General features: G+C 44.5%; 1 protein-coding gene across 8 annotated transcripts in view; it reads left to right on the top strand.

Moving 5' to 3' along the window:
- The window catches only part of mgat4c (mgat4 family member C), a 45,972-nt gene extending 19,163 nt beyond the window's left edge, over positions 1–26,809 (top strand). For all 8 annotated transcript variants that reach the window (XM_088379529.1, XM_088379530.1, XM_088379531.1 and 5 more), the window contains 4 exons: positions 4,023–4,085; positions 23,566–23,705; positions 23,783–23,930; positions 24,009–26,809. In XM_088379529.1, coding sequence (XP_088235655.1) covers positions 23,577–23,705; positions 23,783–23,930; positions 24,009–25,165 — 1,434 coding nt within the window. In that variant the 5' untranslated portion in view covers positions 4,023–4,085; positions 23,566–23,576 and the 3' untranslated portion in view covers positions 25,166–26,809. The remainder of the gene's footprint in view (positions 1–4,022; positions 4,086–23,565; positions 23,706–23,782; positions 23,931–24,008) is intronic.
- The last annotated feature ends 70 nt before the right edge of the window (positions 26,810–26,879 follow it).

The following is a 26,879-nucleotide window of genomic DNA, read 5'->3' as shown; positions in this document are numbered from 1 at the left end:
AGCTCGATATTAGCTCTCGAAGTGCGGTGGCCGCAGAGTTGAAGGGAAATAAATAAGTCAATAAATAAATTAATTAATTAATAAGTCTGTAGAGAGGCAATAAAAATGAAGGTGATATTGTGAGTCTTTGTGGACAACACGATTTTGGCTCTATGATATGTTCTTGTGTCGAATCATGTGATGTTTCAGATTTGACGCATTTTGACAGTTGCTGTGATTGATTTTATATATGACGTCATTATTGGGGTGAATCATATAGCTTTAAATGAACGGTCTGGTGAGAAAAAAGAAAAGGGAACCGATGTCTTCATCTGAAGGACTTTTTGATGCCATCGACCTTCAAAGATCCTCCAGCGAGCGTGTTGCGTTTGTCCAACAAGCTATCTGGATGAAAAGGGATTGGAGCAGCACGTGTCCCGCTTCCAACATTCGCTGTCTGCATCCCGCTGAGGTGACTCCGCAGTAGTCCGACACCTCGTCACCTCCTCCGGAGATGAAAGATGAGCTCGCCTCAGCAGAGCTACCTTGCTGGAGAGCTCCTGTGATGCTTCTGGACTTTTGTCATTGGGCGAAAAGAAATAAACGAGTGTGTCCAAACTTCTTCATGTTCGGAAGGAGGTGAATTCTGGGCCAGCACTTTGGCCTCAGAGCTCCACAAGGATAAAGAGCTTTGACCTAATTAGCTGACTTTGTTAAGTAAAAGTGCACTGAGCATAACCCCCCCCCTCGCCCTCCCCCTTGTGTTTTGCCTCCATGACTTTATTAGCAGCTTTAATGAGCTGCTGGGAGAGCGTTTGTATCATAACACTGTATGCATGAAAGCAGCTGTTCTTAATTTTTTGCTCTTGGTGTCAGACTGATACCAAATCCTCCAATGAGCCCTGAAGTGGTCATCCACCCTTGGTCACCATTCACTGACCCTTGACTGGTCACCAGTTAATCATCTCAGCCTGGAGATTGGTCACCAGTTACCTTAATTGGTTGTTAATCACAAGAAACATATCAGGAGATTTAAACCTCCAATGCTACAGCTTGATATGTAACCTTCAAGTCATCCTTCCTACCTACCTTCCTTCCTTCCTACCTTTGTGCTATTTGCTCCGAGGCTAATCACGCCGCAGCCACATGATCAATGATGGCTTCCACGGCCAAACGCTCTGGCAGACTTAAACAAGCTGCCTGTCACCACACAAAGATTTTCCGCTCTTGATTCTCTTTGACTGGAGCACCTCGCTACAGGCGTTGGTTCCCACGCAGCCTCTGACCAGGAGAGAAAATGCAAGGAAACGTCTTCTGGCTCATTTATGATTCCTTTAGTTTAGCAAGAATCCCGCTGGGTTTTGTTTCTCTTGTTGAAGTCGGGTGTTTGGAGTCATGAGAAGATCCGTGTCGATATTGACAAGTTAAACCTGTCATAACATAGTCAAAATTTCCAAACATTCCAAAACCTACCCAAACCTTTTTCAATACCGTATTTATCACGACTAGTTTTAAACAACAGGCGTCTAGGAGGGAAACGTGAATTCGAGAGATGCCTCTATTCCTCTCCTTCCATTATCTTGGCATAAATTAAATCAGTTTCACACAGATGCACCAAGGAGCACCTTGGGAAAATGTATCAGGTAGCAAGAGCGAGCTGAAAGACTTGCAGCCAACCTTTAATGATGACTTAACAACAGGCGAAAAAAAAATAAACCAGCGGCCCTTTTTTCTTTATCTCCGAGATGAAATCCTCTGCAGACGGAAACGTGCGAGGAGAAACGTGCGGGCGAGAGGAAATGTAAACGAGAGAGGGAGAACGTGTAGGGTAGGGTGGGGGGGGTGACAGCCGGCTTGTCAAAAGTCTACCATGAATATTGCACCGTGCTTCACACATGGACACACACCCACACGAGCTTGCACAGTGAAGAAGACTACTGAGGTGTGCAGAGATAGATGGACGGATGAATGATGATGTGGAGAGGTTGAGGGAAAGAGAGGAAGGGCTCGGATGGATGGAAACATTTTCTGCTCTTCTCCCATTGCCACAAAATTCTAAACCAAGTCCCTCACGTGGTCGCCACCCCAGGTGTGAGTGTGGCCAGCACGCTTCCCAGGGGGGGTCTCCTGTTTACAGGATCCCCGGAGAGGGATCGTCACGCCGACCTGGTTTCGGTTTCTTCCTTCTCGCTTTTACCTGGGACCGTTCTCTAGAGAGGACCGCTCTGAAATGACACCGCGGTTACGTTCCACTAGATTGAGCGTAGCCATTTTTCACGATTTTGTCAAATTAATTTGGCGCATAATTGCCTTTCGGATGATGCGTGACACCGTCATGAATACTCATCAAACTGCGCCGTCATCGTCGCTTAAGAGGAAATGGCAGCCATCCATTTTCTGTAGCGTTTATCCCATCTCGACCCGAGACGGAGGAGTCCATATTAGCTGACACATGAGCTAAAGGCACGCTACACACAGGATTGGTCGCCTGTCAGATTTGTCATCTGTTAAATTGCTGGATTTGTCACTAGTTAGTCTGGATAACGAACGTCAACTAGTGGTATGTTCCATCTTTGGACTTACTATCAGATGTTACTGTCAAAGGGCTTATCACTGGGATGTTTAGTGGGACCCCCCCCATCATCTTAAAGGCGTGCGACTGTGCTGATGCTGTAAAGACGCAGCTGTTGGCACAATAAAAAAAATGCAGCGTCTTCACATCCCAATGGAAACACCCGCCCTCATAACCTTAACCATCAAAATCTAATTCCCGTCCAGATGTATGCACAAGACGTGAGGGGGTGAGAATCAGGAAGAGGGGTTGCCTCGGTGACTGAATCATAAAAAAAAAAGTGATGCTGCATAATTGCCTGTCAGATAATTAATTGGTGTTTAGTGGTGAAGTTGGGCGCATCCATCAAGGTTTGCTGGCAGCCGGCTGCTGTATCGATGGCGCCGCTGATGAGGGCAATAACGAGAGACGCTTTAGGACCGTGCTGGACGCCACCAACAATGGAAACATCCGCGCCACAATATCGTACATAGTTCATCTCCCGCTCTGAACGATAACCACCACTGTCGTCGTCCTTTACCATTCCTCAAGGTCTAATCCGCTCCCCAAAGGGATAATTATTGGAATCCAAAGTACCTTTTTCACATGCTGATCAGGTGTTTCATTCGTCCCCTGAGGTGTCGAAGTCAAGGGTACAACCCTTTTGAGGGTATGGCCTCAGTCAAAAGATTCTAATTGTAACCGTGGCTGTATAAATTAAATTTCTATTCCCTGCAAATGGTACGATAATAACACTTCAGTTCCAATATGATACAAAACAATTTCAAAGTTTTGTTTGACTCCAAGGGAAAGACAAATGAAGGAGTACTGCTGCTGTTGCGGCGTTCTGAATTCTTGCAATTAGCCGCGCGCTAGCAAACATCCTTGGCGGCGCTGACCTCCCGTCGCGCAGCGGCCGTCACGACTGGAAGCTTCACCAGGCTTATTACGGCTCCAAGTGTTATGGTAATGGAGGGCGGGTGTGTATGGTGGCGATAGCGCCGCGGGAAAGGATAGCCTATTATCCTCTGCTGTGTGCTCTTATCCACCACCGGTCAATGCTAATAATGGCGCGGGAAAGGGCGACCTTTCTGTTCTGGTGATGATGTGGGTGGTTGGAGAACAGTAGAAATATAGAAAATGAGAGTTTTTGCCATGCCGTTGTCTATGCTCGATAACATGGGCGAAGTACGCCCGATTTGTACAGTTAGCATGAGGTTTAGCTAACTGATCACAGCATACCTCTATAATGCAGTAATTAGGTTTAGCTTTAGCCAGATAGCATCTCCACAGTGCACCACTATTTAAAATAGCTTTATCCAGCTAGCATGACCACAACAAACCCCTTTTTTAAATAAAGCTTTAACTTAAACAGTCTAGAATGACCTTAACGCACCTCTTGTTAGCCAGCTAGCACAAAACAAAATTCCATTTGTGTGTCTGTATGAAATACTTCAGCGCAGTGTAGCATTAGCATCTTTTTGCTTTTCAGGAGGAGCTGACAACTTCCTGGTTTGAGTCCACCTGACAGTCCACCAACACACCTGAGACTACAGTAAGAGTGATTTTTAGTGATGCCAATCTAATGATTCCTCCAAAATGGTTATTTGAGCGAAATTTTGTAAATTCCTGTTAAATTCACACCCTCTGACAGATTGACAGTGTAAAAAAAAAAGTATTTCTGTTGGCTGGCTGGCTGTCTGGCTACTGCCCACAGGCTTTATCTGCCAGCGGAAATATTGACCAGCAACACTTGCACTTTGCTGGCGTTATTACTTTTCGTACTGCCCGTGTGTGTCTGTGTGTGTACAAATAACACACATTTGTTTGAGTCAAGAGAACACGAGCAAAACCCTGAGGAGTCTCTAAATGAATGTTTTGTGGCTTGTGTGTGTGTCGGTGTGTGGCCTGCTAAATAACCGCGCTGGTGCAAAGCTACTTTGTTCACATCAGTATTTAAATTGTGTCCGGGGATTGAACTAAACTTAACCCTTACCAACGATTATCTTAACTACCAACCCTAACATTACCTCCAACAAGGTTATAACCTTAGACTTTTTGAAAGCTATCATTTTAATGATCAGTGATAACATTCAAATAGCTCATGAGTGGAACACCTGTAGCATTGGTGTGTGAACGAACCTGACCTCCATCACAATCCCCCTCTTGCACATCAAACACAGCGCTAATGTTATTGCACTTTTTAAAGCGTGCATTGTAATTGCCGTACAGTCCCATTTTCAGCTTTAAATGGCTGTCGAGCCCCCGGTGGAGTGGCGCTCTCCAGTCAAGTGGGCCCTTGACATTTAGTGATGGCGTGGGACTTGAAAGACTGAAACTGATTAAAGATTCACTCAAACATATTCTGCCGGAGATGCTTTTTTCAGATGGACTGAAAACGCAGCTCCGGAGGCAGCATGCGGTTCAGCGTTTTTTTTGCGCGAGTCGTTCAAGTAACTCGAAGCTGTTCCGTTTTCTGGCACCTTCTAACCGATGGAAAAAGAAAACAAAAACAGCGGCGGCCCTTGAGCACGCTGGCCCGCTCCACCCCTGGTTTACATTCGACTTTCTCCCTCGTGGGCCTGTAAAAACAGTGAATGAGCACTAAAGGAGCAACATAGCAACACTCTCCCCGGCAGTACGACGGGGTCTTGACCTCATCTCCTGAGCTCGGCAAAGAAAAGAACCTCCTGGAGCTCGCCGATTGCCAATTTGCGACTCTGGGGAAATGCCGCCGCCGTCCCCCCCCCTTCCCGCCGAGTCGCAGTGAGGCGACAAACAAACACAAATGTAGGTTGGTCCTCGACATCACGCTTTCCTCCCGCTAATAAGCGAGCGGAGCGCCTCTCGGGACGAGCAGCTGGTCGTGTTTTTACAAGGCCGTCAAGGCACGCCACTCCTCGTTCATCAGCAGCTGTTAGCTACGCATCCTCGCACCTAATTGCTCTTGCTGGCACTCGGGCCGTAGCGTTTTTTTTTTTCCCAGTAGTAGTTATCAGGGCCTGATGAATGCTTGGTGAAAAACAGGAAGCTAATTGGGTGGAGTCAGCAGTTCATTAATAATTGCTGTTGATAACTCAGATCAATGGAAATGCAATCTACTATATGAAATTTTGAAAGTGGTGCGCACCAATAAAGCGAACTTTGGTGTGCACCAAATCTGCTAAAACTGTTTTATCTCGTGAATTAATTTGAGTTCCCAACTGTCTATCCAAAGTTCTCTTTGGCAGGATTCACTGCAGGCTTGACTCATTTATTGCACACCGGGGACGGCTTGTTTGCTTCCCACTTGGGTTCCCTTGTCTGCTTCCATAAAAAAATAGGTAACACGCATGCACACCCACGCTAGCAAACTTTGCTATCGGGGTTAGTAAGTAAATCAGTAAACAGAAGGTCTGTTTGTTTGTAATTTTTTTTTTCCCTGAAGGATGATGTCCTCTGTGCCCTTTTTATCTCTCGTGCACAACCTGATGTGAATCGCAACAATGTAGGGAGTCAGTTGACCGTGAACGCATCATCATCATTGTGTGCGTGTCAGCGATTAACATAAATATTTGTTCTGCTCTGTATTGGCTGTAAAAAAAAAACACAATTGTTTGTTGGCTTTGTTTGGATAAGATTTGGTTTCGTTTTTTTGTCATGTTTTCTCTTTTTCACGTCATGTCCCTTGTTTCTTGAGTCGGCCAATCAGCTCTCACGTCTCATCGGTTTGCTTGGATTCAGTTGATTGACAGATCAAAAAATGTAGTATGGCCAAACATAGTTTTTTTTATTAACTAAAGATAAAGATTTAAATCTGGACGAGGCTAGCAATACTTTTTGACAGAAAAAAAATTCATGAGTAGTGACTCTATTCACAAATGTCTTTTGTTCCCGTGTGCAGTCGCTTCGAAGATGCTGTAAATGGAGGACGAGAGGTCCCTCAGCAGTTCTTCCCAAATGTGAAAAGATAATTGTCTCCTTGCTCGAAGGAGGGGGACGGGGTGTGTCTGCGTGACCCCCCGAGTAGGTATGAGGGTCCCTTCTGAGGTGTTGTAATTACTTGTGCTGATAGAGGTGAAGAGAGGACGCCGCTCGCTTCCCGGCAAAAGCGCCGCCTCCCCCCCTCCCCTACTCGCTCTTGCCATATGCAGCGTTTAATGTCAGTGTAATCCGTAAAGGTTAGTGCTGTACATCTCCACAAGCAGCTGAATCAGTGCTCTGGAAACACGCTGTGACATTAAGAAGCCCGGCGCCCTTTCGTCCACTTTAATACGACCACACTTTGAGTGCTTCCCTTCTATCGGGAACAGTAATCGCACTCGGGTGTGTTCACTTGTACTTGTCGTGGCCCCTAGTAGTTGCGAGAAATTGAGATTTGTTTGCCATCGACACGACTCGAGTATGACGCAAACGATTTGATCAGGTTCGGTTTATTTGGTACCTTGGAAATTAGCATTGGTGGACGCCAAAGGGAAACTCGAGTGTGCCAAGAAGGGAACCCTGGAGAACACCCTAAAAAATTCAGGGAAAAAAATGACGCTATACTCCCAGTATTGGGAACATACTTCTCAATCTTTGCAGGTTTCCAACAATTATCTTCAAAACCAAAGAATGTATTTGGAATTATCTTTTTTCGCATTAAAAAAATCCCAAGTTAAGCTTGATCATATTTTTTTTCTTATATTAGCAGTGGTTCACGGTTTCCATATGTTTGATGAGTCCGAATTGCATCATAGCTCACATTGTTTTATTATTCTACCCTTGAGCAGATTCAATTCCGTTATTTCCGATGGGACCTGTTGGATAATTGGACATAGATGGGTGTGATCAAACTGTATGTATAATCGAGCGAGATGTACATCAAACCACTGACCCATTTCTGCGTGAATGAGGTCTTATACTACGGTAGACGAGTTTGCATATAGAAATACGGATCGTCAGTGAATATGAATATATGACTGTGACAATGTTAGGAATTGGAGAAACCTGATTTGCACTGGCGGGCAAAATTGCTCCAGTGGCGTCAAAGCACACTGGAGTCCAAACGCAAGCTAGCGTGAGGGTGGAGGTGGGGCGTTAAGGTGAGTCAGGCGTGAATCTGTGAGTGACCACCGTGTCCCGCTGAGTGTGTGTTGCCGCTATCCCACCGTGCCAGGACAAAGTGTGCGGCCTCGTACAATTTGACATTTGATTGACATTTGCAAATGCACAAACAGTATTTATTTATTTATTTCAGTTATTCGCACCCACTGGGTTTTTTTGTGTTTAAAAAAAATAAAAGTAGAGCTTTGTATCTTTTAGCAAATAGAGGCAATTGAAACCCTTTTTTTGTAACTGCTATTATTTTTCTAATAAACAGGCCAAGCGAGTACAAGCACAACAGAAAGTTGCGCAAAAATCTATCTTTTATTTCTATAATATTTATTTATTTATTTATTTATTTATTTATTTATTTATTTATTTATTTATTTATTTGCTTTCTTGTTCATTTATTTATTTATTTATTTATTTATTTATTTATTTATTTATTTATCTATTTATTCCAATAATTATTTGCAGGGTTTTTTTGTGTTTAAAAAAAAGTAGAGCTTTGCATCTTGTGGCAAATAGAGGCAATTGTAACCGTTTTTTTGTAACTGCTATAATTTTTTTAATAAACAGGCCAAGCTAACAACAGAATCAAAGGCCAATCTAAAGAAGTTGCACAAAAATCTATCTTTTATTTCTAAAATATTACTATATTTTTCTTTTTATTATAGATCGCTCTTGAAAGTAGCAGGTCTTGTTAGGATAAGTTCAGTGCAAGTGTGGCTTCCAACTATTGCTATTACCCTTCCTTAGAAAATAGAAGAAAAAAAACCTATAGAATAACGGGTTAAGCACAGTGCAAACAAAGCGTGGCATAAATTGGCACATAGAGTCCCAAAATAGTGTTAACACAGTCATCATCATCATCAGCCGACGTGCAAGCCTTCCATCTTCTTCTCAAAGTCAGTCGACTCGCTCGGTGTGCATTAGCGGCGTGTTTTGAGGGCTAAAATGGCACATTACAGCACATTAAGACGCATTACGGCACACGCGTGGGGGGGCGCGACTCTACTCCGTCATTACAGAATTGTCCTCTGATGCTTTTGTGTCATTTCCCTGCCGCCGTTTCGGAGTGGCCAAGTAGAAAATTGCCTGGCGCGGGTTCATAATTACACGCCGAGCGTACGCGGATCACCTCTGAGCCGAACGCGCGCCGCTTCCGATCAGATGCTCTGCGCCGCGGATTTTACTTCGCACAATGCCACAAATCACCGTCGCTTCCCTTTTGCAACCTTCGTGAGAATTGGGAGGAAATATACGATTACAAATCTGCACGTATTTTAAAGATGAGATTTTAATGACGGATGTACTGCTACTACTTAGCTAATTTGATGACTTAGAGCAGGGGTCCCCAATCCCCGGTCCGTGGACCGGTACTGGTCCGCGACCCGGTGGTTGGAGACCTCTGCCTTCGAGGAAGCAGGGCGCTTTTTCAACAAATAACTGCCAGTCAATAACAAATCTCGCTCGGGTCGCTTCTCCACGGATCAGCCCGAGAGCAAGAGATCAACCAATCACTGAGACTCAAACAGCTGGTGGGAAACGTAAAAGCCGGGCGGAGTCATGTGTGGGATATCGACGCGGAAAGCAAAATTAGAATTGATTTGTGGAGAAGCGAAGGGTGCTAGACTGAAGGGAGGTTGCGATCTGGCACAAGCTCCCGTGAATCCCTAATCCGTTGGTCTTTGAGGAATTCTCCGTGGCAGAAGCGCCTTCTCATTACTCTCACAGACAGGCGATCCGTCGCAGATTGGATGCGAGACGAGCTCCGGGGCGGCACGGAGATGCCTCGCTTCGTCTCGCCGGGCCTAATGGGATTCTTGTAAACAGGCGGCTCACTGGAGAACGCTTGCGTATTAACTGTTTTGTTTCACAGGTGGTTGAGCCACTTTCGACTCATCCTTGATGCATTGCCAAAATTGGAAAAATATATATTTAGACGTGTGAGGCCTCAGGTTGTCCTGGAACAAAACAACAAGGTTAGGGGGAACAAGAAAGTCTTTGAACCTTTGGAGTTCCTGTTAATTTTACATGATGCTCTGAGCCACTTTGATTCGACCTTGGAGGAGGTCGGCTCGCCTCGAAGCGGTCTTGTTTGCCGCTCAACTAGATTAACAGCTCGAGCAGTCGGAGGCCAAGCCGCCCCGCGCCGCGCCAGGAGGTCAAGTGGCTGGCAGCCGTTTTCCCAGAGTTTGGCATCGCCAACCCCCAGCCCGTGGCAAAAAAGGGGAAGTTTGCGCTTAATGAAAATTCAGCGTCCCAAAGGGCGCGGGGGGTGTTCTCGCGGAACGTCGTAGTCGATTATCTTGACTTTGATCCCGGCTCACTACCTCGAGCCTGTTCAGGGCGGCGCGGGCGGCGCAGGCGACAAAGCGCTTTCATCCTCGACGCCACCGCCAGCGCAACAAGCTGTGATCACACGCCGAGATGCACGTAACAACATTAGCATTTGCGCTAAAGGCAGCCCGCTGTCACCGATCAACCGCGTAAACTCACACTGAACAAAATAGTTGGTTTTATTCCTGTGCCACTGGCCTTTTGTGAACTTCCAGAAAATCACAATTTAGAAAAAAAAAACTATTAAATGCTGCTGGTCTGTGTAAAAGGGGCTGAAGGCGACCCACACATTTTTCCCAGCTTTCAAAGCAAAGTTCTTGAAGGGGCACATTTTTTGGACAGGTGCGAAAGTGTAGCTCAGCCTGTGGTTGCATTGTTAATTTAGTCAAAAGAAAAGAGGAAAAAAAATATATGCTCCTATAGGCCATGCTAGGACAGCACGGGGAAACGTTTTTTTTGGTGCACCGGAACACCCCAAAAAAAATCTCAGCTCGACTTGATGAAGTTTCTCTTTTATAAAAAAAAAAAAAAAATGGATTTAACTGTGACAGCAACAAAATATGGTGAATAACAAGAAGCTCAACACTTGTGGTGCAAAAACAACAGCAGGAGCACCTCTGCGCCGTACCCGCTGGTTTCAGAAGAAAGCAGAACGTCAGAAGGCAGCCAGCTGGCCCAGCGAGACTCGACTTTGAGTCCCAATGTGAATACGGTAACCATAGTGACGAGAAACTCGTACTCGTCAAAGAATTAGGCAAGCCATCTACTTTTTAGCTATTGTGCTTCCAAGAGCTTTTAAAACCAAAACACAGTTTCAAACAGAGTGGCACCATTTTTCATTGCAATGAGTCAGTTGTGTCCATTCGAGTCAATCGACTCGGAGTCGTCCACTGTATTTTCTTGTGAACGTCCACTTAAAAGTTGCTCATTTTAGACTCAGCCTTGTGTTGACTTCATTTTCTCACGCTCCTCTTAAGCTAAGACATCAGAGGGAAGTAAATACAGTCGGTAATGAAGAGGTAAATAAGACACATTGATCTCCATAGGCGGCCATTTTTCAATATAGATTAGCTGTTTTGAGTCATCATAATTTGGTGCCTCGAGCTGTGATTGTGTGTGGTGGCGGTGGGGGGGGAATAGTCTCAACATTGAGTTTCAAAAGATAACTAAGTGAGAAACAGATTGTCTAGGGAGCGTTCCAAGGAGCGTCTTGTCAGAAGAACAGCCTAATGGAAGCTGTATGAATTATTAGCGCCGGCGCGATCGGCTCATTTCCGAGTGAACCTGCGTGAAATGAATGCAGGGATGTCTCATTACGGTTTATCAAACATCCAGCTGGCAGCTCCGTCCGTCAAAAGGGAGGCAAATACGTTGTTGTTGTTGTTTACACGCACACCACGCCTCCAAGGTCAACACGATTGGTCAATGCCACTCGATTATCGTCGATGATGGAACGATCAAGTGCGTGTTTTTATATCGGATTTTAACATGAAATTTGGTAGGCGTGCTTCTCACGAGCACTAGTTTTGGGCAGGCGTTCCCAAAACGTTCATGATAATACCTACCAAGACGACGCTACCAAAAATCCAATGAGAGGTTTTCATCAGCGAGTTTTTGCTACGCTTTGCAAACTTTGAGCGCTCATCGGGGGGCTCCAAATCGTTTTTCATTTTCATTTACACTGCGCCAAATGAGCAAATTACCGACACCTACTTCACAACCTAGACGTTTAACGGCGCAATTAAATCACAATAGCATGCTTTCCGTCCGGCAATTAACCTTTTACTAAACCAATAATTATTTAGTGGCTTCCACCATGACAAACCCAGCGGTAATGGATGTCTTCTGCCCAATAAAAAGATGGAAATGTACGTTTAGCTCCTTATGAGTTTGGCTAGACAAGAAACATGCCAGACGACTTCAGTCCAAAGTAGTCAAGTAATGTAAGACATTATTAATCGAGAACATTTTCATTTACTGCAAGTGGAAACATTTAAAAATGATTTCCTTGATGATCATTTATAAATGAGTTCCCGTAAAGCTGAGTTTGAATCTTTTTCAACCCGAGATGGATGTGTTGTGCTAATTTTCTGCTCGTTTCCAAGGCAACCTCCATCACAAATGTTCGAACCATATTCCCAACTCAGTCAATCTGGTAACAAGTGCCATCAGAGCACGATAAGTCATCGGAATTACACGGCCATATGAAGTCACGCAACGACGGATGGTCGCCGGCTCGTTTGTCAATGGGCGACCAATCGCGTACCTCGCGGATAAACCTGACTCGGCACATTTGTCAGCGGGGACTCCATTACCTTTGGCGGGACGGGGAATAGATTCCATCCCGAATGGAGCTGTCTGCCCTCCAGCCTTGTAGATAAAAGTAGCTTGTGAAGCGTTTGGATGGATATCACTAAGTGTTATGATTACATTAGTCATAAGAGCCCCTTTCACGCTGCGTGCTCGAGAGAATAACTAAAAGTGAGAACAAGGGGGTGACATGAGCTCCTTTCATCCTGCCAGCTAAAGTTGACCTTTTCCCATTATTATATTTTATAGCATACATTGACAGTATAGCACCAAAAAAATGACTCCCGAAAAATGATGTGCTAGTAAAGACATTTTTGAAATTAGGATCAACAGCATTACTAAAAGCTAGGAGCTAGTTTACCAGATATTGTGGTAGTAATCCCAAAGCAAACACAGTCTTTGTCCTTTAGCACCTCCTTAGCTCTTAGCGTTGACATAAAGACACGCCATGTTGATCTGAGCTGGAATCCATAATGATAATAGCGACGGATCGATAGCGAGGCGCACCGCGGAGTCGCTGTCACAGCGGGATATTGACGTAGCGACGCTCATTTCCTGTGAGCGCATGCCGTTAATGACTAAAAATGTCATAGCCGCCTGTCAGCTGTCGTCGGAAACAGCAGGGAGGAGGAAACCGAGCGCAAATTCCCCACAGGGCTTTGAGATTTCTTTGTCAAGATTCAGGAATCGCTTATCATCAAACTTTTACATCATGATTTGATGAACTACGCCAAATAGTTTCACAATTTAGCTGTTTAGAATGACTGCTTCCAAATGGGGATGTTTTGGCTGGATTAGGGATTTGTCAAAGAACAATAGATATGGCAGCTTCAAACCAAAATGGCCGACTTGCTGTTCAATTTCGGGCATGGGTCATTGAGACTTTCTTGTGCATCCTGTTGTTGTGGTCATGTCTTTCCAAGTTCGTATCATTTAGCAAAACGTGTCTGCGATTCATTTTGAAATATTTTTCTAGGGAGAGAAATGAGCAAATTTGGCTAAAATGGCCACTTGAAACCAAAATGGCCGACTTCCTGTTCCATTGAGGCCTTCTCTTATATGTCCTGTTAAATGTCAATCTGTGAAACTGGTGGAAGGTATTTTTGTTCCCCTAATGCTTTTTAATTGTATTGATTTTGAACGTTGCATGCAACACAGCAAAAACTGCTTTTGTGTTGATGCCTTAGCAACAATTTAATTGATTTTGAGCATTACCTAACCCAAGATGGATGTGACACAACAAAAACCTTTACAGCGTAAATTCCTGACGAAGAATCTCATTGATTTTGAACATCTTTCAAGCCACGATGGATGTGACAGAACAAAAAATGTTTTTGTCAATGCTTGAGCAAGAATCCTATTGATCTTGAACGATTGCCAACGTAAGATGCCAAACATCTACTGTCACTCCTGGACTTTTAAAACATTCTCTCCAAAAGATTTCTCTTAATAAATTCATTTAATTATTTTTTTTATTCAGATGTGACGAATATTTTCCGCTTGCGGGTGGCCTAGTCCTCCATTATGTCCCTGTCGTCTGAACCCGAATGGCAAAAGTGCTCCTGCATTAGCATAGTCTCATTTGTTTACCATTAATTATGCATTCGTGTCAAGCCACTAATGATGACAAGGTCAAGGAGCACTAGGCGGGAGAAGAATGCCGTAATATTTCTCAGAGTCCAGAAGGACTTGCCAGCTCTACCTTTCTGCCTAAGGGACCATTAGCACATAATCCAGTCGGTGACATTTTGGCCTGAAATGGTTCGTTATGAATCCGTTAATTGATTGTGGATTTAATGGCATTTCCTAGCGATAGAATGGACTGCTTGGCTTCACCTTTGCCTTTCACCCAGATGCCCAGATAAGACGGGATTTGTGTGTATAATTTCACACGCAGAGACAATGATCAGATAATTGGATGTCATGTCGCATAATGTGCAATAAAGTTGTCTTTTGTTTGCTGTCAACACAGCAGGGCGGCGGCCATTATGGAATAACATAGCGCAAAAAGTGTCTGTTAGGACCTACAAAGTAGCAGAAAATTGCTTCTGTCCTCTCGTTTGAGTGGCGGAATCGCACAAGCGTTTACAGGCGGTGTAAAATAGACTTGAAACGTATCCTTTCACACGACAATCATGCAAAGAATAGTGACATCGCTGCCTTAACAAAAGGCTCGGAATGTATCCACCTTTGCCTTGAAGATAGCTTGTTGCAGAAAGTGCCGGATTGCGTCGTGGAATACAGACACCAATTATTTAACGCAGAGATACTGTCGCGTCCCAGTTGTAAAAGGAGACGATTATCCACATTTGACTTTCACACAGAGGCCAGATAAGAGGGTTGATTGCTTCGAAGACAATTGGTGGGAGATTTTTTTATGGGTTGAATATAAGAGACTTTGTTTCACACAGAGGCCTTTTACACGGAACACAGCAAAGTGTTGTGTATTATTTATCACCATTTTCCTATTACACATTTGTATTTTTCTACATTAAAGAAGCAAAAATATTCATGTTGCGGCGGTGATGTAAAAGAGTCGAGCAGCAGTAAAACCTCGTCCTTCTGCCTCGTCGCCACACTCTCATTAGCGGTCGCCATCTGTCCGAGCAGACCTCACACCACTCCGTCAACGTTCTGTGCTCCCGGCGCCCCATCACACCTTTGGACGCAGCGTCCTCCTCGGTCAGGATGACACCTTCATCATTCGCATCCCCCCTCGCATGGGCTCAATCTCGCGTCTATTTGTCTTCACGCTGTCTGAACCCAGACGGATTATTACTAATATTCGGGGTATGCATCAACATCACAGAGGGTGATGCGACACATTGTATCTCACTATGTCGCTACCGTACCCAGCAGTCACCGTACTGTATCTAATACCACAGGACGTATTAAAATGTAAGTGAATCGTATCGTAACTTTAGTCAATCACCTTGAATCATACTTGAAGCGAATCGAATAGTACCAGACGCTTCAACTAAATTGAATCAGATTCATAAGAGATTGAGAGAAGAGATTCATAACTTGACTCGGTCAGATTATCGTCGGAGTTGATCAGATGTTAATTGGTGTGATTAATTTGTAAATCAACCGAATCATCAGTGAATCGAATCATAATTGAAGCGTCTGCCACTTGAAATGAATCGTATGATATTGCATTAAAATTGGAGTGAATTTGATCACGATCGGACTAATCGTATCGCAACTGAAGTTAGTTGGATGTAATTGGTGTGAATTGTCTCAGAATTGCAGGAGTTCACTTTCTTCCACTCATAGTTCAATTATCCCCCTTTCACATCAAGACTGTGACATTTCCATCCCGTCACTCGTTTTCTCCGCGGAGCACGATGAAGAAGTCAGTTCCGGGCTCAGTCCGACGCTCCGTGTCTTGTCGCTCTCGTAATTCCCTCGAGAAATTGGAGCTGACAATCTTCCGCCGGCCAGACATGAAATCCCGTTGATCCGTCAGGACACGCTCGGCCTCTGAGCTCCCCTGGCGGGCACATCCGCAACACAGCGACACAGAGACGACGACGCCTGAGACAAAGCCGCAGACTTGAGGATTCCTGGGAGCTTTACTCCAGTGTCAAGCTAGTCCCCACCGACACTTTCTTAGATTAAAAGTTTGACTGACATCAGTCGAAAGAGTTTTCTGGATACTTCGCTTTCAAGGTATCTGGCCACTCTGTTGTATTAGATCATCATATCATAATTGGAATGAATCATTCCGAATCTGAATTGAGTCATATAGTATCGTAATTAGAGTCAGTCATAATAACAGAATTGTAGTGAGCCATTAAAGCATATCAAATCATCACTGGAATGAATCATACCGTAGTTGGAAAGAGTCGTAATTTGAGCGAATCGTGTCGTGATTGGAGTGAATTGTATCGTGTTACAAATCGAATGAATTTTGTCTGATCAAATTCAAAATACTGTCAATGTCAGATCATTAGAGTGATTCGGGTTCCATTTTGTCTCAGCATTACGACGGAATATGATTTACTACTAATATGTTACGATTCATTTGACAATGTGATGAACGCCAATTAAAATACGATCGACTCCAACGATGATGACACCATTAACTTTAATTACGATAGGAATCGCTTCAATTTACATCACTGCTACTCCATTTATGTTACAAAACCAATTCACAAGGATTTAAGATGATGATGTTTAAATGACCACTTGGACGCCACGTGCCCTATTTATCTGACGTACAACAAGCTACATAAGTTCGAATCAAAACGAGGTGACGACGGGAGGGTGCAGTGTGAGCAACAGCAGGCGGCTGACAAAACATGACAAATATTTTCCACCCTGTGACCTTTTCACATGTTCACCTTTAAAAGCGCCTCACTTCTTTCTGCTCCACAAATAAATGGCAAACATTGGACAAAATAGCCTTCCGACGCAGCTTGCCGGAGTCCGACGTGAGACCTTTATGTTTGGAACGTAACCCTCCAGGCCACCATGTTGAGTGTTTATAAATGTCAGTTGTGGTGACTCAAAAAAAAGTGAGGCTTTAAAAAGGGTGCCGGCGTACAACAGCTCACAAATGGCAAACAGATAGCGGCAGCTAGCGTGGGAAGCTAATGTTAGCTGTTTAGCGCTTTCTGGTCAAAAATCACAAACAAGTTGACTCGGAAATAAATTCAACTTTTTTATCCCTATTTTGGCTTTACGGAAATAGAAAACATTTGTTTTAACCAGACTGAAAATCTGACAGGTTAGCAAAATGTCGTCGAAATCATCTTAATTTTTCGGCGCGGCTTTTTATAATATTCTTCCTCTCAACTAAAATCCTCTCTGGCTTTACCCTCCACGTCCTCCCATGAACCTTAGCCGTCATCGGCCAATTTAATGAGACTTAATAAATTCAGACCTGAAAAATGAGCACCCATCTCATCAGTAACACAAATGTGAACCTTTGGACTGCTTACGATTATCGATTCTGCACACGAGACTCCTTGTCACCATCTTGCCCGAAAAGCTATATTTGGGGAAAACCTGATACCTCTTTTCCACTCTTAACTAAAAGCACCTGAGTGTGCTTGAGTGTGTCGTTCATTGAGTGTGTTTTTTTGCTGTGCTGTCCATTGTGATTGCCTGAGGATTTGGAAAGCGTGCACTTCTCCTCCACTCTGCTGCCATTAATAATGCACAGCAGCTTTTACTGGATTCTTACAAGATCGACGAGCACTACTTTTCTTTCGTTTGTTTTTCCTTTTTTTTTGTTCTTTCCGACCTGTTCTCCATCCCTGTAGACAGGAGATGTGTGGGAAACTCAGAAAATGTCTTCATTTATTGTCTCTCTTGTCAGGGCCAGGTAGTGCTGTTTTTTTTTTTCCGATGACGTATTAGTAGCCACTATTGAGCAGCACTTTGTATGCAAAGTAAGACCTTTGGTTTGTTTTTGTATTTAGTTTGATAAGCTGCTAATTTCAAAGCAAATTACTTCACTTTGGTTTCGTTTTGCACCGATGTCATTTTTGCTGTTTAAATGCAAAGGTTGCTATCTTCCGTTTTCGATGTCTTGACAGGTTCAGCTTTTTGTCAACAAAATGCAAATTTCCACAAAATGTATCTTTTTGATTGATGATTCTATTCGCTTGAATGAAGCCGCTTTTGTAAATAACCAAAACTTTGATTAGGGTTTAATTTCACACGTTTTGTTTGTGGATTTAATTTTCTTACTGAGATCTGGTTTTACTTTGTTTTGTTCCCATTTTATATATCTATCTTATCTTTGTGAATCAAGGGCTTTAATTTTGGAGGTTTCATATTTGATCGATCGCTTCTTCCATTTTTATTTCTAATTTGTGTTAGCTTGACAGGACCAACTTGAAAATTGATTTATATTTTTTTTCATAAGTCAGGCCTCAGGAGATGTACTCTGCGGTGTTACTGGGTTTAATTTGTACTTTGATAGGTTGCTTGTTCCTTTTCCCTTTGCTTAGATACAACCAGCTTTGTGTTAACTAAGAGTTTAATCTCCTGTGACTGGTGCGGTGCATTCAGGTCAGAAAACATTACCTCTACACTTTATACAAATTCATAATGGCCCATGCTTGGAAAAAAAAAAGATTGTGGTTAGACTGGAAGGTCCTGCTGTATTTTGTAATTATGTATAAAACATTATAATTGAACGAGGGCTGCGGTGCCTTGTTTATAGCAAACAAACAAGCTTTTGTTTATTATTCATCAGCAGTCGTCACGGTGACACGACTCCACCTTTGGTTCATTTCCACAACCATTTCCGAGCGGACTGTAAAATAAATATTCATGACCTTTTTTTTTTTTTCTCAACCATTCGCAAGTCGGAATGATAATAAGGACAATGAGCGGCTTTAGAAAAAAAAAACAATGAACGCAAAAATGCTTTTCAATGCTTCTAATGAGACACGTTTTAATAAGCAGGTATGTTCAACATGCTCGCAATTTGTAAACACAGACGCTCCGATTGCAACGCGACACGCGCCGGCGGGCGGAAATTAAAAATAAAATAAAAACAGGCTCATCAATGTTTGATGCGAGGGAGAGGAGCTTAGAGTAACCCCCGGATGTTCATTAAATGTGCTTCTTACACTTTTTTTTTTCAATGAAAAGTCACCTTGAGCGCGTCCGCGTTGTTTGCAAAAATAAATCGAGTCAATCAAGCTGCTTACCCAAGCGAAGACAATTCAATCACTATAATTCAAATAAAATTCTGTAAAACTACTCATATGGATTGAAGTCACTTGTAAACACTGTAAAGTGTCATGCAAGTCTTAAAACAAATCTGTTTAACGAATACAAAATATAAAGCAAAACTTTACGACAACAATGCCACATTGGCGCTGAAATGGTCACGACAACAAAATTGATCGGCAGCCACGCGAATGTTTCCACACCCGATATTAGCCACTTTCCAAAATGACACCAAGCGAGTCACACATTGGACGTGACAGGCGCATTTTTCAACAAATGTCCCGACACGGTCCTCTATTGTCGGCGTTCCCCGCCATCCGACGGGATTTGTCGGCTAATGACGGCCTCGGTTCCGGCAATTTTCCGCACTGTGAGTCATTGTTGGGCATCGGGCCATCATTTTGCCGTCGTGGGAACGAGTCAAGACGCTAAGCCGCTTTTCCCGGCGAAAAAAGACGAGCAAATCTGCCGCTAAGATGCTCACTTCCCGCCTGCGTGACTCTCGGAGCGGAATGTTCCGGGAGAATGCGCTGATGTCATCCGGCCTCCTTTCACACAGCATCTCCTGGAACATTTTCTCACCTTGCTTCATGTTCAGCATGGACGCTCGGTGAAACCAACAGTGACAATGGCTCTTGAATCTCACCGGGTGCAAAAAAAATAAATCCCGTCGATTATTTTCCTTCTGCGCTCACAAAAATCTGGACCAGAGTCCACGTATGGCGTTTAAAGCCTCCCCGGCGTTGTTCGTGATGAAGCGGCGCTTGTCACTACGATGTATAGCGTTAGCCTTTAGCTATCATCTATTGGGCATTAAACTGTGAAAAGGACATTTAGTTTTTCAATCTGTTCTTCAAGTCTGCCCTTTCGTCTAATTTATGTCTCCCAGGCGGGAGAAGGTCTCCACTGAGGGGCTCGCAATTCTTCTTCCTTTCTCTCTGTTGCCTTTCCCCATTAACTCGTTAAAACCATTTTTTTCTTTATTTGGATTTATTCTACAGACCGCAGTCCCATTTCCAACCTCTTTGTTGACTCGTGTGAGTTATTTAAAAAAAAAAAAGTTACCACTGATTTTATCGGAGTCGCTTTGGAGAGTGGCTTCATCTGGCCGAGTGTTGTTCTTGGCGCTAGTGTGAATGTCAGCGAGCATTAACAACCTCCCGTTAATTGAAGTGTAATTGCGTCGCCGTCGGGTCAGAGCTTCCGATAAATTTATGCCGCGCCTCCAAACACAAGGTGATAATAACAAGCTTTACAGGATGCGACGTTCTTTTGAATATCGTGAAAAGCATGACACGGTTCAGAAGCTACAGGCGGGCTAAATCCGACAACATGAGGTTTGTTTGATTCCCAAAGGAGGGAGGGAGACAAGATGGGGGTAGGGGGGGGGGGGGGCACAGAGATGTCTGCCCCATCAGGCCCATTGGATGTCCACTAAGTGTCTAAAAGCCACTAGCTGGAAGACGCACCTCATCAAAGATTCATGTACGAGATGGGATATTGTTCCGCCAGTCCGACCGCGTACGGGAAAAGGCAGCCCAACGTTTCCTCCTCCGCATCTCCTCATCTCGGTGAAGGTAGCGTACACGCCATCTTGGTTCTGGGTTGTGGGTTCGAGACCTGTATCGGTATCACCCTTTTGGTTTAATTGTGGCTTTTATTGATTATTTTAGCTGTGTTGGGGAGAACTTAACATTACTAGCTGCTCATTTTCTGTCAATTTAGCCGTATTGGATGAAACATCCAAGACGGGGGACGCATGCGGTTCCAATTTCCGTGTCTGTGGCTATCGTCACCCCGGAGGAGCGAGCTGCCGGTTCGTCCCTCGGGGTGTCAACGTGCCGTCTCATTGTGTCTTTCAGGTTTCATTTCCTGGTGCAAAGCCAGCCGAGCGCCAACCCTCTCCAGGCGTGGAAGCGGGAGATAAAGCTTTGTCATGTTGTCTGTCGCCTGCAGACATTTTTTTTTTTCCTTGTGACCAGGACATGACCTTGACTCTTTAAAGTGCTTTTAAGTGCTTTTCCTTTTTTTTTCCCTTTCCTCTCAAGACTGAAGAAAATACCCTCGCGGACTTTGACTGCCTTCTCTTGTGCTGTACGAGTCCAACAGAGCAGCATATAATGACGCTTTTCATTAACCCTTAGATGTATAAGTGGGTCAAAAATGACTCCATGATTTTTTGTTTTGATATCTTCATAATAAAAAGTCAAAGAACTAGAGGAAAAGAATGGAAAAATGTCACCAAAGAAGAATTGATGGCCTTATGCATCTGAGGGTTAAAACCCGAACCCTAGTTTGAAATCCTAACCCTAGTTTGACACCATAACCCTAGTTTGAAACCCTAACCCTAGTTGATCGCAAAAGCGAGGCCTCAACAGTTTAATTTCATGTCACAATAATAAACATTTTTGTTAAAAAAAAGGTAGTTGTGAGATTAGATATTTAAAAAGTCTATTTTTACTGGTTCTAGGATAAAGACGTACACGCTCCTTTTAAACCCCAGTTTGAAACCCCAACTTGAAATGACCTTTGAACCCCAAACTTTTAAAGCTTACTTTGTATTCCTAACATTAGTGCGGCTCAGCGGTAGACTTCTTGCCTCTCAACTCTTAGGATCGATCCTCAACCCTGGTGACCATGTGACCTTGAGCAAGACCCTGACCTCCATTTTGCACCCTCTGTCGAATCTATTTGTCGACTTGCGTGTAAAATACTCCCCCTAGCATTGAATTACGGCAGTGTCTGATTAGATTAGGTTTCTACCGGTTGCTAATTACCATCGCTTGATGTTTGCCAAGTGTGCGCCGACTTCCTTCTTTTGTGCCTGTAAGAAGCTCGACTCTTTGACCAATTTCAACGACTAACCAAACAGCCGTTCGTTAATGAAAGCCACTGATTATTCCTCCCCTGCCTGCGCCGCATTTCTCTTATCAATAAAAAAAGCGCTGGCGTCTCTCATCAAGGAGGAGAAATCCATGGAAAGCTAACGCGCTGACACAAAGCGACTGCTGAAGCCCAGCAAATCCGCCCGCTTAATTGATTATTGGCGCCGGAAGCGGGTATCTGTGAGGTGCAGGAGGCCTCGGGGGAAATAATGGAAAACAGATAAGATGAAATGCGGGGAGAAGCGTCGTCGCCGCTGCCGCCCGTTTCCTCCCGGCGTGCCAGCAAAGCGTTTCCAAATTGCCCGAATCAAAACGTAAACATGATGTAATCGCTAAAGTGTCGGCGAGACTTTTTGGAGTGACTCCGGTTCAAAAGCTGGGAGCCATTTTTGCCTTCTAAATTCTCCACGTCTACTTTGACTCGTTCGTTTAATTCAACCTACAACCGATCGACCAATCACGAGCCGACATGCTTTCTTTTGTTGATCTGTTTTTTTTGCGTCACTCCTTTTGTTTGTTGTTTTGGTGACAAGCTCGCAGGCTACGATTGTCCTTCGGGATCACCTTTTCGTGTGTGTGTGTGTGTGTGTGTGTGCTGTGAGTGAAGCGCGGTGTGACAACACAATCAAAGGTAGCTCGCAAGCTTGTTTTCTATTTATTTTAGTGAGGTAATAGAAAGTCAAAAACAAGATGGGCGACACAAGGCCATCTCTCCTGCACAGCGAGTGGGGGTGAAAAAAAAATTGCAGCGATGTTATAGCGCTTTCAAACATAACGCAGCAAACAAGACGGAGGTATTATGATGCACCTTGGAAAGAAGAAGAAGCACTCTGGCATTTGATCTCAGTCGTTTGAGATGAACTCCAATCGAATTTTTGCCTTGGTAAACAGACGGCAATTCTCGTGAAGGTTGGGGACATTGTGCGGGAAAAAATAATAATAATACAGGCGAATGCTTTTCAGGCAGCTTTCGATTGAACGCTCTACGAAAAAATGAGATGTTATTGCGACATATTTAGGATTTTTTTTGTTGTTGCCTGGAAAATGTCCCCAAAAGAAAAAAATATTTACAATTATGTCATTTTTCTACACTCAATAAGCAACTAAGGAAACTAATTGTCGTGAGTGGATGGACAACTTCAATCTTTGCGGCACCCTAACTAAGTGACGGACCGACTAACTAAGTAACTAACTAATAAAGCAACCGAGGAACGAATGGCTTAATTAAAAGGTAAACTCTCGCCTCACATTCAATCGAGTGTGGACACATCATCGGCGATGCTGTGCCTTTATGTGCTACACTTGACACACACACACACATACACACACTCTTCACTGCTGGAACTGTGCAGCAGCATTCTGAGAAAATGGCAGCTTCGACATCCCGGCCTATGTGACTGCCAGTGGGTCGCAACCATTAAAAGACACTTTAGTCCATTTGGCTGGCTGGATTGTTGCAACTAAAATGAACACACACACACACACAAACACACACATGGTTAATGCATCCTGGGAATTTATAGCTCTTCCCCCGTTTCCCGGGATATGAGAGGGATGAGCAGTTTTGTCAGATGAGTTTCTGGGGAGAAGGAAAGAAGATGGTTGCCATGGCAACACTTGGGCATCATGGGCAACACACTCCAGCGGTTATCCACGTCGGGTTGTGTTGTTTCGTCGACCGACTAACCAACTCACGTGAGTTTGGTGACGAAAAAGAATGAAAGATGTTTTGTCGTGCAGGTGAGTTGACCATGAGGCTGCTGTGGAAGGCCCTGGACAAGATGAGATGTCTGAGGAAGCGCTCGGCCATCCCCTTCCTCGGCTTCCTCATCACGTTCCTCCTCTTTCTCAACCTTTACATTGAAGACGGATATGTGCTGGTTAGTGATTCCATTACGTGTGTGTGTGTGCGCACCTGCGTGTTTAACAGCATCAAATGCTCCATCTTGTCTTCCAGGAAGAAGATAAGAGGCAGCTCAGGGAGACGTCGGCCCACCTCCCGAGCGCAGAGCGATACGTGCACACCTTCCGAGACCTCAGTAATTTCTCCGGATCCATCAACGTCACGTACCGCTACCTGGCCGGGACTCCGCTCAACCGCAAGAGTATGTCCAATGTTTTGTAAAAGAAAAAAATATATATTTGACATCAAAACATAATCGGCATCATTTATTCCTTGTCAGAGTATCTGACCATCGGGCTGTCGTCGGTGAAGAGGAAGCGAGGGAACTACCTCCTGGAGACCATCAAGTCCATCTTTGACCAGTCCAGCTACGAGGAGCTGAAGGAGATCGTGGTGGTGGTCCACCTGGCTGACTTTGACTCCGTGTGGTGCGAGAACCTCCTGCAGGAAATCAGCCGCAAGTTCTCGCACCACATCATCGCCGGCCGCCTGCTGGTGATCCAGGCTCCCGAGGAGTACTACCCGTCCCTGGACGGACTGAAGCGGAACTACAACGACCCCGAGGACCGGGTGCGCTTCCGCTCCAAGCAGAACGTGGACTACGCCTTCCTGCTCAACTTCTGCACCAACCTGTCCGACTTCTACATGATGCTGGAGGACGACGTGCGCTGCTCTCGGAACTTCCTGACGGCGCTGAAGAAGGTGATCGCCTCCCGGGAGGGATCCTACTGGGTGATGCTGGAGTTCTCCAAGCTGGGCTACATCGGGAAGCTCTACCACGCCCGGGACCTGCCGCGCCTGGCGCACTTCCTGCTCATGTTCTACCAGGAGATGCCGTGCGACTGGCTGCTCATCCATTTCCGCGGGCTGCTGGCCCAGAAGGACGTGATTCGCTTCAAGCCGTCGCTCTTCCAGCACATGGGCTACTACTCGTCCTACAAGGGTGCCGAGAACAAGCTGAAGGATGACGACTTTGAGGAAGACGCCGTGGACATACCCGACAACCCGCCGGCGCGGCTCTACACCAACATTGACGTCTTCGAGAACTACGACGCCGCCAAGGCCTACAGCGCCGTGGACGAGTACTTCTGGGGCAAGCCCCCGTCCACCGGAGACTTCTTCGTGGTGGTCTTCAACAAGTCGGCCAAGATCAGCAGGATCAAGATCGCCACGGGATCCGACGATAGACAGAGCGACATCCTGCGCCGCGGAGCTCTGGAAGTCGGCGAGAAACTGGTGGGCACCAAGAAGGGAAAGCAATGTTCGTCGTACATCACCCTGGGGGAGTTTAAGAACGGTAACATCGAGGTCCGGGACGTGGACCACAAGATCAGTTTTGACGTGGAGTGCGTGCGTATCGTGGTGACAGCCGCTCAGAAGGAGTGGCTCATTATCAGAAGTATAAGTTTATGGACGACACCTCCGCCCAGCCAATGAGGAAGACGTGCGGACATCGTAGGCGACAATTTCTAGAAATGTAAATATTTCCACTCCGATGTAAGCGTTTTATACGTACGTATTTATTGATTTGGATTGCTAAATGTTTTTTGTTTTTATACAAGCAAGTCTCAGATTCTCTGAAATGAAAAGGGATCGAAATGAACTTTACAAAGTATCGACTATTGTTAAAAAGCTACTGAATGTAAAGTTGTCGTCGTCGTTTTTACAAATGTATTTCAGCACCGGCTTTGCTTTGTGTTGACAATCATGAAGCTTGGCCATTTTGAGTCGAGGAAATCGCCTTCCGATTGGGACTCATTTGAAGCAATTCTCTGCTCGGAACCAATCCAAGCCGCAACTTCAAAACAAAATGAATAGCTTGAGATAAATATAAAAGCACGAGTCATTGAGAATCCAGCCCAAAATGGCTGCTTCAAACCAAAATGGCCAAATTTCGACTCAATTTTGTCATCATTGTGTCCACCACGTCACTTCACACATCCATCCAAATTCGTTTCTTGATTTTGCGAAACTTTCCAAATATTGAACAGGATTTTACAAGCTGTTCCATTTTACTCCTAGGTATTTTTCCCTATGCATCTTCTTTAAAAAAAAAAAAAAAAAAAAGTTGTAGTCGTTATTAGGAAGCGGCTGTCCTTGAGAACGCCGTCCAATTACTTGAGGTAATTGCGTCTTTCCAAGCCTTTCAAGACGGATAACAAGGCAGCAAAGTGTCGCTGTGGGATTCCCGGCAGGCCTCGTCCCCCGTTTGGCCCTTAATGAGCTCCCGCACCGCTTAAGCTACCAGGAGGAGCGCCATCTTGAGGTTCTTGGCACTTTGGATATTCACTTTGAAAGCCATCGCCACCCACTCCCCCCCACCTTTGTGTCACCGCGTCTACTCCGTGTTATGTCAAAGCGGCTGACAGGAGAACACTGTTTGTTTTTTCCACTGGAGATGAGATTGCTCAGTGAAAAACGAGCCAACAGTGCTGTTCTTTTTTTTTTTTTTTTGCAATATAAGCTCAGCGGCACAATTTTCCCGCAGTAAAAGCTCTCTCTTAGGACAAAATGAAGACCTTGGGAAAAGCCAATTCAGAACCAAATAGCAGACTTCCCGTGGCTTTTCAAGAATGGCTTCTTGAGACTTTTTGGGGGGTCGACTCATAATAGACAAGCCTACCAAAAATTTCATGATGATAAGTGAGATGAGCTTCAGGGTTTGAATAAAAAATTAAGAAAATAAACTACCCTGCTTTACTGAACTCATCAAAAGTCACTGCCATGCTCCACTAGAAAGAAAAAAAAAAAGTTTCACACCATCTGTGTACAAAATTTGATCAAATCCGTCGTCGTAGGGTCCCGGGAAATGGTCTTCATGACCTGAGTCTGACCTTAGCTTAGGTGGCAGTCTGAAGTCACGATGTTGGTCATGTGACGCATGTAACACGTGCATGAAGTGATGGTGCAATCTTTTCCCGGTGTTTTCGTACAAGACGACGTGATATCATTCGTTGTCTCGACTTGCGTCTTTCTCGTTGCTGCTGTACTGTAAAATGACGCATATCTATTTTTGTACCACACCTTGTACGATGATGTTGTGTTGTAAAAAGGAGCCGGATTAAACCCATGAATGCTCGGTGTCATGTTTGCCTTGCTTGACCGCATAATTTGGACACAAACGTAAAAAGCGGCAGAAATAATTTGGGGG

Source organism: Syngnathus floridae, chromosome 6, assembly GCF_059516105.1.
Source record: "Syngnathus floridae isolate MCC-2025c chromosome 6, RoL_Sflo_1.0, whole genome shotgun sequence".
In the NCBI taxonomy this organism is placed as follows: Eukaryota; Metazoa; Chordata; class Actinopteri; order Syngnathiformes; family Syngnathidae; genus Syngnathus; species Syngnathus floridae.
This window is presented reverse-complemented; position numbering and strand designations above follow the sequence as displayed.